Here is a 14,737-nt window from a genome sequence, read left to right as displayed (position 1 = left end):
CAGCAGCCAGCAGGATCAATGCGAGTTCCAGTTCAATGGCATTCGGAGGGCACTAGGTCCAGGAAGCTTGCATTAAGATAAGCCAGAAAGTTCTTGCTTTGATCCCCTCATTTGACCGATCCAGATATATGAGGAAATTCCACTATGCTAAGAACCTGAAACATCAATTATATATTTGTAAGCAAGTGTGTTAGAAAACAAATTCTTTTGTTTAATATCCTTCCTTCCACGGTAGGAAAATAATTAACTATACTCATGGTACTTCTTTTAGGAAATTTTGGCCAACGAAAACCTGTATTCTTGGTGAAAATAAAAAGGTATGTTATATTTCATCTGGAGTTCTCTTAACTGCGTATCTTTTATTTGAATAAAGGTAGACTACAGTCACTGTGTGTGTCAGTTTTAATACATTGCTGTTTTGGTTAGTACTTGACATTTATATATCAATCATTTTTACAGTTTACAGTGTACAGTTCTTCTAGATGCATGGCTCCAAGGACATGTAATATTTATAGTTATCTTTTAATGATCCCCAAATCATTGCTTCATTAATAGATACAGTACAATCTAATTATTCATTGATTTGGGTGGAGGCTTTCTGTGGTTTCCTTTTAGATGTTCATATTCTGCATGTGGTTAAGCTGCACTTTCTCTATTAAAGCAAAAGCAATAATCCTTCCATATGGAATTTATAAAGTGCAGGTTTCCAGTTGGTACATTCTGCATGCCAGAGGCAGGCCACGGTGTTGTTGCTAAACAGGGGGAAAGTGGAAAAACTTCGTGTTTTGCAGACTAGGCACCTTTGGACCAGCACAGCCTGATGATATCATTTTGTGCCCATCCTGACTGCTAGCGTCTATAGAGCACAAGTGTGCAACCATGATGAAGCTGAGAATTTTGGATATGGCTCAGAAAGAACAGTGCAGTAGCAGGTCACCAACTTGATATTCCCAGCCACAGTTATGTCTTGGCTTGGTTCTCATAAAGTGGGGACCCAAAGTATTTTGTAAGATGGTAATATTCACTGAAGGATTTTGAGAGTTGCATTTCTGAAGCGCAGATGTCTATCACTAACTAGATAATTGTTTAAGTTGATCCTCTTCTTTCATTTTAATTGATCAAATTTACACATGGCCAGAATCACAATTTTAATTCTATTTTTAATATAGTCGCGATATAGAAGTAGGGATGGGCAGAGCAATCAAACTCCCTGTCAATTTTGCATGTGTTCGTTCATAAGTCTGTTCTGTCTTGTTTCCACGTTACGCACATTTAAAAAAACCCCCCACAAATAATACGTTTGAATACAGTACATATTTTATCATAAAACAAAAAATTTAAAAATTTTCATAATGTGCCCATGGCTAAAATGTTTTATCCTAACCCAGGGGTCGCCAAACTTACCTGGCCTTGGTCCGGTTCCTCCAGCCCCGATCACGCAGAGGGCGGGGGAGCGCATGCGCGCTATTTCCGGCACACTTTCGGGTCTGTGGAGGCCGTGCGCACGTGCACAAGCTATTTCCAGCGGTCCGCTGACCCGAAAGTGGGCAGCTGCGTGGGTGGCAGGCTGGAAAACTGAGTCCCTCTGGCCGTATCTGGCCCGCAGGCCTTAGTTTGGGGAAGCCTGCCCTAACCTATGCATGTGAAAACACTCCCCCCCCCCCCGGAAACCAAGAATTGAGTAGCTAAATTCAGAGGTGTTCAGAATTGAAACTTGACTTATGTCACATCTAATAACATTCTAATCGGAACATTAATCTGGGAGGTGAGGATCGGGTCTGTTTGCACTGCAGTTCACAGAAATCAAATTCCTCAATCATCCCTAAATGTAAGAGAACTAAAGCATAAAGCTCACAGCCCTGATGTGCACTGTTGAAAATATCACACACACCCCAATTTGAAGTAGCTTTCTCTAAACTGGAATTGAGAGCCAGTGTGGTGTAGTGGTTAAGAGCGGTAGACTCGTTATCTGGGGAACCAGGTTCGCTTCCCCGCTCCTCCACATGCAGCTGCTGGGTGACCTTGGGCTAGTCACACTTCTCTGAAGTCTCTCAGCCCCACTCACCTCACAGAGTGTTTGTTAAGGGGGAGGAAGGGAAAGGAGAATGTTAGCCGCTTTGAGACTCCTTCGGGTAGTGAAAAGCGGGATATCAAATCCAAACTCCTCCTCTTCTTCTTCTTCTTCTTCTTCTTCTTCTTCTTCTTCTTCTTCATGCAGAAACTGAACTATTGTGGTGCTCTAGAAGTTAAGATTTATTGCAGTCTTAATCCAGCGTCTCTGATTACTTCTGAAATTGGTGTGCTGAATTATTCTATCCAATACACTGTTAGAAATAATAATCCTAATCATAGGTTTTCATTCTTCTGCTTAGGTATTGCCAAATACAAAAGATGCCTGTTTTGCTTCTGCAGTGGAGTGCTTACAACAGATCAGGTAATCTTGAACATTGACTCTTTATTGTCCAGACTTTCTGGTCCTAGTCTGAGTATTGTGGTCTTAGGTTTCGGTGGTAACGCATTTGCTAGGAAGCAAGCCCCATTGTACACCAAGAGACTTACTGCCGAGTGTGCTGGAAGCATGTAATATATCACAATTTAATGCGTCACTGTGTAGGACAGCCTTCTCCAACTGGAGCCCTCTAGATATTTTGGACTGCCACTTCCCACATCCCTGATCATTGGCCACTATGGATAAGGTTGATGGGAGTTGTAGTCCAAAGCATATGAAAAGCACCAGAGTTTTGTTCTTCAGCCTGTTTCTTGCTTACATTTATGTGCCAAATTAAAAGGTACAGTTCTCTTGTATTGGTTTTTTGACATCTTCATCTCTGTACAGGGTGAAACTCGAAAAATTAGAATACCGTGGAAAGGTTCATTTCTTTCAGTAATTCAACTTAAAAGATGAAACTAATATATGAAACAGACTCATGACATGCAAAGCGAGATATGTCAAGCCTTTATTTGTTATAATTGTGATGATTATGGTGTACAGCTGATGAGAACCCCAAATTAACAATTTCAACTTTGGGGTTTTCATCAGCTGTACGCCATAATCACCACAATTATAACAAACAAAGGCTTGACATATCTCGCTTTGCGTGTCGTGAGTCTATCTCGTATAATAAACTCCAGTAGCTAATGAAAACAATTGCTTACATAAATGGACTTTTCCACAATATTCTAATTTGTATAGGTAAATCCTCTGTCTGCATCAAGGTATCAGAAACTACTGTTTTCTTCAAAGTGGAAGCTCGGGTTGTGTGTTTGATTTTCTTGTTAGAGAAAGTACAGAATTCGCTAGCAACTATTTTACTGCCTTATTGAAATCTTTCAAGAATTTGCCTTGCCAGCATCACGAATGCTTTAATTTTGCTTTTTTTAAAAAAATGTCTTCCTAATAGTACAACTTTTACACCTGCTGACAAACTGAAGGTGATCCAGCAGACTTTTGAGGAGATCTCACAGAGCGTCCTTGAGAGTCTTCATGAGGATTTCCTTTGGTCGATGGATGATTTGTTTCCTGTTTTTCTATATGTGGTGCTTCGAGCCAGGTGGGCAACTTTTTTATTTTTGCAAATGCAGTGGATCTTGTCATTTGCAATTGCAATGAATACTCATAGAATCATAGAATGGTAGAGTTGGGACCACAAGGGACATCTAGTCCAACCCCCTGTAATGCAGAAATCTTTTGCCCAAAGTGGGGCTCTAACCCATGACCCTGAGATTAAGAATCTCATGCACTAGCAACTGAGCCAAGATAGGTGGAATGCTTAATTAAACAGAGTTCTGGGTGTAAGTGGACTAAATCAGTGTGTCCCACTCACATTTTATTGATTACATGGGGCTGAGATAACACCACTATTGGCTCTGATCCAGAGGCAGTAGCACAATACTTCTTCATCTGTTACATGCGAGGGGGATATACCTTTGCCCTGGGGAATAGCTATCTTGTTACCCTGCCTTTTGTATTTCAATGTTGATAGGCGTGCACTCTGTACTCTTGGTGAAGCCTTGTGAAATAGCGGCTTAAACAGGTGTTCCCTTTTTGTGGCAGGATCAGGAATTTGGGTTCTGAAGTGCATTTGATTGAGGACCTCATGGATCCATATCTCCAGCATGGGGAGCAAGGCATTATGTTCACTACTCTGAAGGCAAGCCTATAAATAATATCCTTCTTTAAGACATTAATTGTTTATTTTTTTTCTGTATACATCATTTATATTTAGACTTGTTTGAACTATCAGATCTCTCACCTGCTTTGATCGCAAATACAATGTCCTTACCTTTAGTCCTCAATCTTTGTAATCAGCAATACAGTAGCTGCTAACTAGGAAATCGGAAAACCACAAAGCTGTGCTAACTTGCTGATAACTGATTTTTATTGGTAATATTATACTTCGTGTAAACACCTTAAAGGTTTTGAGGATTAAGATATATATAAATCCTGTTGAATAAAAATAATAAAGTATCTTAATCTGGATCCAACCCACATAAAAGAATGCTAATTGTTATTTTTTAAAAACCTTATTTTCAGGCATGTTATTACCAAATTCAACACGAGAAGCTCACCTAAATAATTCACCTAAATAGAGAAGACACCGATGAACACAGCTTTAGTCTTCTTCACAGAAATGCACTTACAATGAACTGAGAATCTTTATGCGGTGGATGCAGTTCTGAGGCCTTTAAAAAAGAGAAAAAGCAAAGCCCGACATCAGTGTGTGTGTGGGGGGGATCTATAAGAAGCAAAAATATTTTTTTCAAGGCAGCTCTCGGAGAAAAAATATTTGTCCTTCAAAGTGGCAAAGTGTCCCCCCCCCCCAATCTCTTAACAAAAGCAATGTGTAGTGTGGCTGCTTGTTAATCTGAAGAGACTGGAGGATTGAAGTGCACTATGGAACCACTCAGTGTCTTTCTAAGTTAAACTGCCTGGGTCTGTGTATCCACTAAGATCTGTCTACAGAACTCATGGCTTTCATACTCCTTCTGATCCATGGCAATCCAAGACTTAATAAGATGTACTGAATATACAATTCATGTGACTGGAGCAGTTTCATTATGTGAACCACAGATTACAGAAGGCTAGCAATGTGGTCTGTCGGAATAAGTATATGCTTGGTCATGCCTGAGATGCTGGCTTAGCTTGCGGGGACCTTGAGTACCTGTCTTCTGCTTTGCCTGCTCAGTGGAAGGAAACACTCTTTTTTTGTTCAAATGTGTGGGGTTTTTTTTGTTGAAGTATTGTTTAAAGAAGAGAGCCACAAAGCATTCATGCCATTGTTCTTGTGACTTTTCCTTTGGTGTATGTGGATAATGTTAGCTGACATCTTGGATAAAACAGGTGCTGTTCATCACTATGTCTGTCACAGGTGTGGGAGATGTGAAAAAATATTCTAGTTGAATTAACGAGTTAATACAGACAATGCAGATAACTTCTGGAAATCTGAATCATGGCTTTTGTGTAGCTCCTTTATTTAAAAAAAAAAATATGGTGGGATCAGTGGCTGTAAATGGAGCAATTTTCATAATAAAGAATAATTCTGTGATTTCTTTTGTGGCAATTAATACAAGTTCCATTTGGTGCTATTCCCTGATCACTCCAAGGTGGTTTTTTTCTGTTAAAATTTTGTGAGTTACAGCTCTGTGGAAGGTACCATACACCCTTAAAAGTTATCGGTTCCCGTCAACTTCCCCAGTTACCTCCATTTTATACCACCCACAATTTAATAAGAATGGTACTGTAAGTTGATTCTCCAGTTGGTAGCTAGTTGGCATTGAGATTTATGGACTGGATTTCTAACAATCAGGTTAAATCTCTGGCTCAAATGAGAGGGTTCTGCTTGTGCATTTCCAAGACTTTTTAAACAGCTGGAAAGCTCACCCAGAAGGCTTGAGACAGAGAAACAATCTTGAATATTAAATTTGAGAAAAACTCAAAATGTCAAAATTATACCAAGAAATTTCTCACGAGAGAGATTAAGCATAATTCTGACATTTTGTTTTCATTCTTCTCAAATTGTTTTTTCAAGATTATTTCTCTGTCTCCAACCTTCTGAGCGAGATCTTAACCAGCTACTTAAAAAGTCTTGGAAACACACAAAATTGGAAACATTGATAGAAGCTTCTATTTCAAATGATACATGGCCCCTACATCAGGCAGACATGCCACACACAGAGGCGTTTTACATTTTGGAAATGGGCATTTAGGACTGTCCTAAGTATAAAAGGAGGGAGGGAATTAAAAGGGCGAGGAATCTCATGGTAGACAAAACATTTTTTAAAAAGTAATTTATATTATGTATGCATTTATAATTGTAAGTTGCTTTGAGAAGAAAATACAACATAAATATAGATAATTTTTGCTGGATTGCTATCCATTCCACACATGGGACGAATAACTATTTCTGTTTTCATCAGAATTCTCTGACATTCCTGGTGTTGAATATGGGATTGTTTTAACCTCAGTACGAACACCGATCCCCAGCCATGCCATAAGGATAGGCCTTTGGGGCAGAAGCCCAGATTCCCACTTACCAGTAGCTTAGCACATTTTGAAGCAATGCAGCTTACAATCTAGTACATCTTAGTTGCATCTTAAAAAGTCCAGACCCTAAAATATTTTTACCCTGCTTTCCATTCCACTCCTTCGTGGATTGCTATGCTTTAGTTGTCTTTCAATCGGTAATTGCTAGAAGCCCCTTGCGTGTCTTGAGTTGGATTATTCCTAGGCCATTTCATTTTGAGGTAATGATTAGCTAAAGAGAATCCCATAATTAAATGGGCATAGATTTGTTTCAGTAACTTGAGCTGCGTTTGAAAGCTCTGTAACAGCTTTAATGTTGCTGCTGGTTAACAAAGAAACGGATTGCCTTACTTTCTTTGGACTCTGAACTTGAGTCATCTTCCATTCGCCTATATGGGTGTATTGCCAAAGGACAGCTACCTAAATATAAATATCTTTATTAATTGCCCCATGCTACTAATTTTTTTTTGGGGGGGGGAACCCAACAGCCAATCAGATCTATCCATATGCTTTCCTTTCCTGTGATAAAAACCCTTCTGTTTTCATCGCGAAATCTTCCAGGGGAGTTGTGGCAACAGTTTGGCACCGTTTTTGAGAAAATTGGAGAACGTCAGATTTTTGGTGAAATTCTGACCGCGCGGGTTAGGGATTTTATTAAATAAAGTTTTTCCGCAAGTAAAGTTGTTGAGGCCTGATTTTCTTTCCTGTGATAAAAACCCTTTTGTTTTCACTGCAAAATCTTCCAGGGGAGTTGTGCCAACAGTTTGGCACCATATTTGAGAAAATTGGGGAAAGTCAGATTTTTGGTGAAATTCTGACCACATGGGTTAGGGATTTTTTCAAGAATTTTTTTTCCGCAAGTTAAGTTGTTGAGGCCTGATTTTCTTTCCTATAATAAAAACCCTTCTGTTTTCACCGCGAAATCTTCCAGGGGAGTTGTGCCAACAGTTTGGCACCATTTTTGAGAAAATTTGAGAATGTCAGGTTTTTGGTGAAATTCTGACCCCGTGGGTTAGGGATTTCTTTTTCAAAAAATGTTTTTCCAAATTTGGGAAATTGGCTTTCCAAATGAAGAAAGTACAATATAATTAGGCAAAAATCATAATGTTTCAAGCCAAGTTTGAAGTGAGAAAACAGTTAAGAAGCTTTGTTCTCTCCTTGATAAGAAGATTCGTGCTGGTTACGTTTCTGCAGATTAAAAAGGAAAGGATGTCCCTAGATTAGCTAGAGCGGTGAGGTGACTTAAGTTACTAATATCCAGTCAATGTTTTCCTTCTAGGCAATTCCTTCTAGGCAATTCTAGGGGATTGAACTGTTGTAAATTCTGGTGGGAGCTTTTGGTCGCTTTCAAAATCGGCAAAGCATCCGGTAGAAGAATTTCTCCGCAGTAGCTGTGAAACTGAACTGCAGTTTAATATCTCGTAAGTGGGGGGTTTTCCTTGTGAGACTGGATGATAAATGAATAAGGTCCATAGTTCAACTAATCTTCCTGCTAGATTTAAAAAAGGGGGGGGGGAGACAGAATCCTTAAAATTGTAAAAATAAAGGACGATCATAGGAATGTAATTTTCAAAGAAGTTGAACTCGTTTAGGTAGAAAAGGGGAGTTAATCCTTTTCCATTTGTAACTGGGTGACTGTCAGTAAACGTAAAGTCATTTCCCTGTCATTGGGAGTTCCTATGTCTCTTCAAATGTCTTCGAATAATTATTAAGGGTTCCATAGATCACTCATAACCAGGAATCAATTTGATTTTGTATACTATTGAAATCCAGGTGTTTCTGATAATGGGACAAGCCCAGATGAAACAAATTAGCAAAGGTGGAATCATGTCTCCGGCATTTGTCTGTTTTAGTGGCAAACAGCTTAATCTCTGTGGTTTAAAGTACTACCTGAATATTAATTTATACAAATTCTTGTTAAGGTTCATGCAATATGTTTCCACTTCTATGTCATTTGTGAAATGTTCACGTGTGTCTCCTCCTCCCATTTATAACGATGGGGTGCAGATTCACAAATTATCTACATTTAGTAAGCCTTGGTTCCCTTTGCAAAACAGAATTTTCTTTTGTGTTTTGGGGTTAGAGGCTTACTTTGTCCCTCTTCATTGTTTCATGACACCATCAAGTGTTCTTTCTAGAACTGTGCGCATAAGGAAAACTATTTGGATGTAGCTTGATGTGCTGACAGCTTCAGGTACTGTATTGTGGTGTTGATACCTGAGCATGTTTATTCCTATCTACTTGGCACTGCAAACCAACAGGCATTTCTGTTTTAATTCTATCTATTTGGGCATATATGTACAAATCGCAGCCAGCTTCAGACTCCCTTCTACATAGCTATGATTTGTTGAAAGAAGCCAGGGTCATGGTTTGATGATGTCCTTTTCAAATATATCAATAAACTATACTTATTTAAGTATAGTTTATTTAAGTAAGTATAGTTTAAGTATAGTTTATTTAATGACAAACCTAGACAGCATCTTAAAAAGCAAAGACATCACCTTGCCGACAAAGGTCTGTATAGTTAAAGCTATCCTTTTCCCAGTAGTAATGTACGGAAGTGAGAGCTGGACCATCAAGAAGGCTGATCGCCGAAGAATTTATGCTTTTGAATTATGGTGCTGGAGGAGACTCTTGAGAGTCCCATGGACTGCAAGAAGATCAAACCTATCCATTCTCAAGGAAATCGGCCCTGAGTGCTCACTAGAAGGACAGATCCTGAAGTTGAGGCTCCAGTACTTTGGCCACCTCATGAGAAGAGAAGACTCCCTGGAAAAGACCCTGATGTTGGGAAAGATGGAGGGCACAAGGAGAAGGGGACGACAGAGGAAGAGATGGTTGGACACTGGACAGTGTTCTCGAAGCTACTAACATGAGTTTGGCCAAACTGCGGGAGGCAGTGAAGGATAGGCGTGCCTGGCGTGCTCTGGTCCATGGGGTCACGAAGAGTCGGACACGACTGAACGACTGAACAACAACAACTTATTTAAAAATAGAAAGCAGATGCTTCTAATCCCCTCACACCATAAAAAGGACAGGAGAAGGTACAAATCTGAGGCCTGCTTAACTGAACTAGACTGTGTGCAACATGCATGCATTGAAGTTTCATACGGGTGTCCTTTTTTAATATATAATTGGGCTACCCGCACTTTTAAGATTCTGTTTTGTACAGTCAAAACCTCAAGCACGTGTTAGGCCTGATAAACAGCACCTGAATAACTTTGAAATGCTTTTAGGACTGTCATGGCAACCTCTCTTCTATCTACGTATGAAAGTACCGGTATATTTGTTTTGGCAACAGTACTTTCCCCCTAAAATTGTATTAGTTCCCACCCTGTGGTCTCTCCATAGGAAAGTGAACTCAACAAGATACAAGGCACTGCTGCCTGTTAGCAACCACATAAATCACACCCTCCAACATTTCGCTGATGACAATAGGGATGTCAGATTGTTATTGTTATTATTTCATTTACTATTTATCCCCCCCCACCCACCCATCTGACTGTGTTGCCCTAGCTGCTCTGGGGGCTTTCAACATATATAAAAAACATAGTAAAACATCAAGCATTTTTTTTAAAAAAAATTCCCCGTACAAGGCTGCCTTCAGATGTCTTCTAAAAGCTAGTTACTTTTCTCCTTGGCTCAGTGGTCACATAACTCCATACCCTCCAACATTTCTCTGATGAAAATTGGGGTGTCCTAAGGCAGGGCCAGTCCAAAGAGGGCCAGATTTGATGAAGTGAACATGCATGAGGGCTGACCAAGGTTGTTGAGCTCTTTTTAAAGATTTTACCCCAGGACATATACTGCCACGGTGGCCGGATTAAATGTCGGGGGCAGGCCAGATTAGACGCCCAAAACGGACTTCGGACATGCCTGTCCTAAGGGAAAGCGGGACATTCTGGGATCAAATCAGAAACCGGGATGGCTTCTTTAAATCTGCGACTGTCCCTGGAAAAGAGGGACGCTTGGAGGATCTGCATAAAATCAGCCAATCACCCATTCCCACCACCCTTCTGAGTAATAACCCTCCCCACTCTCTCACCATATATAAGGGTCTGGTGACTTCTGTTTCAGTGTATCTGAAGAAGTGTGCATGCACACGAAAGCTCATAGCAAGAACAAACTTAGTTGGTCTCTGAAAGATACTCGGAGTCGAGTGTGAATTTCATGCTCTTTATTCAGCTCATAGTAGTGAGGACTGTAGTTCCCCCAAAACGTTTGCTTTATATACACTATTTACACAATGGGCCCCACGTGATTGGCTAATTCCGGGATACTCCTGTATGCCAATCAGAGTGCAGATTCACTTCCACCTGGAGCTGGATTGGGTGGCTCCTGCGGACCAATCAGACTGCTGCAATCTCAATCCTATTGTTCTGGGACCAATCAGACTGCTGCAATCTCAATCCTATTGTTCTGGGACCAGTCAGACTGCTGCAATCTCAATCCTATTGTTCTGGGACCAGTCAGACTGCTGCAATCTCAATCCTATTGTTCTAGGACCAATCAGCCTGCTGCAGTTTGGATCCTATTCAACTCAGTACATAACACCCCTCCCCTCTAAGTTCCAGTCCTGCCTGGGAGGTTGCATCCATAGTCCTCAAGGTACGCTGGTCGCCTACGTGTGCGTTGCGGCCTAGGCTGTTCCCTGGTCAGGGGTTCTGGTTCTGGCTCGTGTTCCGAGGCTGCTGGTTGTGATGGGGCTGTTTGGTCTGGCGCAACCAGCTCGCTCTGTCGTGGCTCTGGTTCCGGTGCCCTTTCGGCCTCTCGGGTCCTCTCAGTATTTACTGATTCTGCCTCCCCTGCCGGCCCCTCCTGCTCTACGGGTCTCAATGCCCCACTGTTCCCTTGGGACTCCTCTGACCTGTCCTCCTCCTGGTTTTCTCCTGGGAATCGTCGCCGTAGCTGGTCGCAGTGGCGGCGCCAGCATTGCCCCCCCTCTGTTAGCACCTCGTATGACACAGGGCCCGTCACCCTGGTGACTGTGGCGGGTACCCATGCTGGGCCTGCTCCAAAATTCTTTGCGTACACTGGATCCTGGGCCACAAAGGTCCGGGGGTTCATGCCTTCACCCACCACTACCTCATCCTGAGCTCTGTCGGGGTGGAGGCGGTCCAGTCTGATTGCAAGGCGCCGGCCCATTAGTAGTTCAGCGGGGCTCCGGCCAGTCGTTGAGCTGGGGGTGCTGTGCTGTGCTAGAAGGAATGTGGCAAGGCGGTACTCCCAGTCCCCTTGCGTCATGCGGCGTAGGGTGTCCTTGGTGGTCCGCACCATGCGCTCTGCTTGGCCATTGGTGGCAGGGTGGAATGGTGCTGAGCGGATGTGGCGGATGGCATTCTGCGTTGTGAAGGTCAGGAATTCTTCTGACGTAAATGCGGTTCCGTTGTCTGAGACGAGAGTGTCAGGGAGTCCATGGGTTGCAAACAGCCTGCGTAGTACCTTGATGGCTGCGGACGTAGAAGTGGATGGTACCAGTGCGACTTCCAGCCATTTGGTGTAGGAGTCCACCACTATGAAGAATGTTTTCCCCTGGAAGGGGCCCGCGAAGTCCATGTGCAGCCGTGACCATGGTGCTCGGGCGGACTCCCAGGACTGCACTGGGGACCTTGGGGGATCTGGGCGGGATTCTTGGCAGGCCTGGCAGTGTTTGACCCAGGTCTCTATCTCTCCGTCAATCCCTGGCCACCATACATAACTCCTGGCGAGGGCCTTCATTCTCACTACCCCTGGGTGTGTCTCGTGAAGGGCTGCAAGGACCCTTTTGCGAAGGGGCTCAGGAACGACGACCCTGCTTCCCCATAACAGGCACCCCTTGTGGGCCGACAGTTCATGTTTACGGGTTGTGTAGCCAGCGAATTCTGGCCCGGGGCTGCTGCTGGGCCATCCCCTCCACACCCAGTCCAGGACCCGGGAGATGACCCTATCTTTCTTGGAATGGTGTGCAACTTCTTGTGCCTGAATAGGGCGGTCGGGAAGCAGCTCCAGGCTCATAACCTCTTGTGCGGGTGCTGGGTCGGGGCCTGTTTCTGGTAGTGGTAGCCTGCTGAGAGCATCTGCGTGGCCCATCGCTTTCCCAGGGCGGTGAATCAGTACATACTGGTAGCCGGCAAGGAAAATTGACCACCTGAGGACACGAGGAGACAGCACTTGGGGGGTCTGCTTTTCGGGGGCAAACAAACCAAGCAACGGCTTGTGATCAGTCACCACGGTAAAGGGCCGCCCGTACAAGAAATCATGGAATTTTTTTACACCCTTCACGATTGCCAGACCTTCCTTGTCGATTTGCGAGTAGTTCCGCTCGGCTGCGGTGAGTGTCTGGGAAAAGTATGCCACTGGCACCTCTCTTCCATCTGGGAGTTGGTGTCCAAGGACAGCGCCAATGCCGTAGGGTGAGGCGTCGCATGCTAGCACCACCGGCAGCCTCTCGTCGAAGTGTGCCAAGACCGAGTTTGAGACGAGCAAGTCCTTGACTGCCTGGAATGCGGCCTCCTGGCGCTGGCCCCACACCCAAGGGGCCCGCTTGTCCAGGAGTCTGTGTAGGGGCTCTGCTACTGCTGCCTTATGCGGAAGGAAGGCATGGTAAAAGTTCAATAGCCCCAAGAAGGCCTGAAGTTCAGTCTTGCCCTTGGGCGCTGGGGCATCACAAATGGCCCGTACCTTGTCCCCAGTCGGGTGGACCCCTTCTGCATCCACCATAAATCCCAGAAAGTCCACCTGAGGCACTCCTAGTAGACACTTTTCCCGCTTCACCTTGAGACCCGCCGTCTGGAAACGGTGCAGAACGGTGCGAAGGCGGTCCTCAAACTCCTCTGCCGTGGGCCCGGCAATCAACACATCATCGAAGAAGGGGGTGACGCCAGGAATCCCTTTAAGCAGCGAGTCCATTAGATTCTGGAATATGCCTGGTGCCACGCTGACACCGAATTGCAGCCGCTTTACCTTGAACGCTCCCCTGTGCGTCACAATCGTCTGTGCCTCTGCTGTGGCTTCATCTACTGGCAGCTGTTGATAGGCTTGGGCCAAGTCCAGCTTGCCAAAAAAATTTGACCCAGCCAGGGTGGCGAGGACATGGCTGACCACTGGCACTGGGTATGCGTGGGCCATGAGGGCCTTGTTTATGGTACATTTGTAGTCTGCGCAGATGCGGACTGAACCATTAGGCTTGACGGGTGTGACGATCGGGGTTTCCCAGGTGGCATTAGGTACAGGCTCCAGCACTCCTTGCTCCACGAGCCGGTCCAATTCCTCGTCTATACGGGGTTTCAGGGCGAACGGGACCCGGCGGGCCTTGAGCCTGACAGGTCGTACTGTGGGGTCCAGCTGTAGGGCAACAGGGGGGCCCGTATACTGTCCCAATTTCCCATCGAAAACCGCCGGAAACTCCTTGCATATGGCGTCCACATCCATTTGTAAGGTAGTGCGGTTCACCCCGGTGACGGCTAGCCCCAGTGGTCCAAACCATGCCAATCCCAGTAAGCTAACATAGGAGCCCTTGACCACGAGCAAGTCCAGTTGCCGCGTCCGCCCTCGATATTGCACCCTGAAGGTCCCCACCCCCATTGTGGGGACCTTACGTTTCTGGAAGTCCCGGAGGGTGAATGGGGCCGGCCTGAGTTTGGGACCCCCACTAGGGCACAGTTTCCTTAAAGTCCGTGCCGAGATTATGGATAGGGTTGAACCTGTGTCCAGCTCCATGCGGCACGGGGCCCCCTCTATCTGTACCTCTACATAAATTTTCTCTATGTTGGGGTGGGGCAACTGGTATACCTGGTAGTCCGTGGTCTCCGTCGAGTTGCCTTGGTGCATTGGGCCCCGGGACCTGGGGCTCTTGGGGCGGTCATCTGATGCCTGGCGTCGGGTGGGCTGAGCCCGACACACCCGGGCGATGTGGCCTGATTTTCTGCACTGCCTGCATTCGGCATTGCGGAAACGGCAGGTCCTCCTCTCGTGATTCTCCCCGCAGCTTGCGCAGTTCCCTCCTTCTGGTCGAGGCAGCTTTGGTGTGTGCACGGCTTGAGTGCGCTGCTGTACTCTGTGCACCTCCTCCCTGTCTGATCCTGAATCGTCGATGAGGTCCTCCTGGTGGACCCTTGGTTGGGACGGCACGCTCGGCCGTGCCTCTTGCATCGACCTCTCGGCGGCTTCTGTTGCCAGGGCCTCCTCCAGAACGACCTGGAACGTTAGGTCCTTCTTGGCATAGAGGCGTCGTTG

General features: G+C 44.8%; 1 protein-coding gene across 1 annotated transcript in view; it reads left to right on the top strand.

The window, feature by feature from the left end:
• Positions 1-4,734, top strand: part of ALS2 (alsin Rho guanine nucleotide exchange factor ALS2) — a 45,059-nt gene extending 40,325 nt beyond the window's left edge. Inside the window, exons 30-34 of the mRNA XM_033169723.1 lie at positions 272-317; positions 2,373-2,434; positions 3,402-3,551; positions 4,055-4,151; positions 4,535-4,734. Coding sequence (XP_033025614.1) covers positions 272-317; positions 2,373-2,434; positions 3,402-3,551; positions 4,055-4,151; positions 4,535-4,573 — 394 coding nt within the window. The 3' untranslated portion in view covers positions 4,574-4,734. The remainder of the gene's footprint in view (positions 1-271; positions 318-2,372; positions 2,435-3,401; positions 3,552-4,054; positions 4,152-4,534) is intronic.
• Positions 4,735-14,737: the final 10,003 nt, after the last annotated feature.

The sequence above is a fragment of the Lacerta agilis genome, chromosome 1, assembly GCF_009819535.1.
Source record: "Lacerta agilis isolate rLacAgi1 chromosome 1, rLacAgi1.pri, whole genome shotgun sequence".
Lineage (NCBI taxonomy): Eukaryota > Metazoa > Chordata > Lepidosauria > Squamata > Lacertidae > Lacerta > Lacerta agilis.
This window is presented reverse-complemented; position numbering and strand designations above follow the sequence as displayed.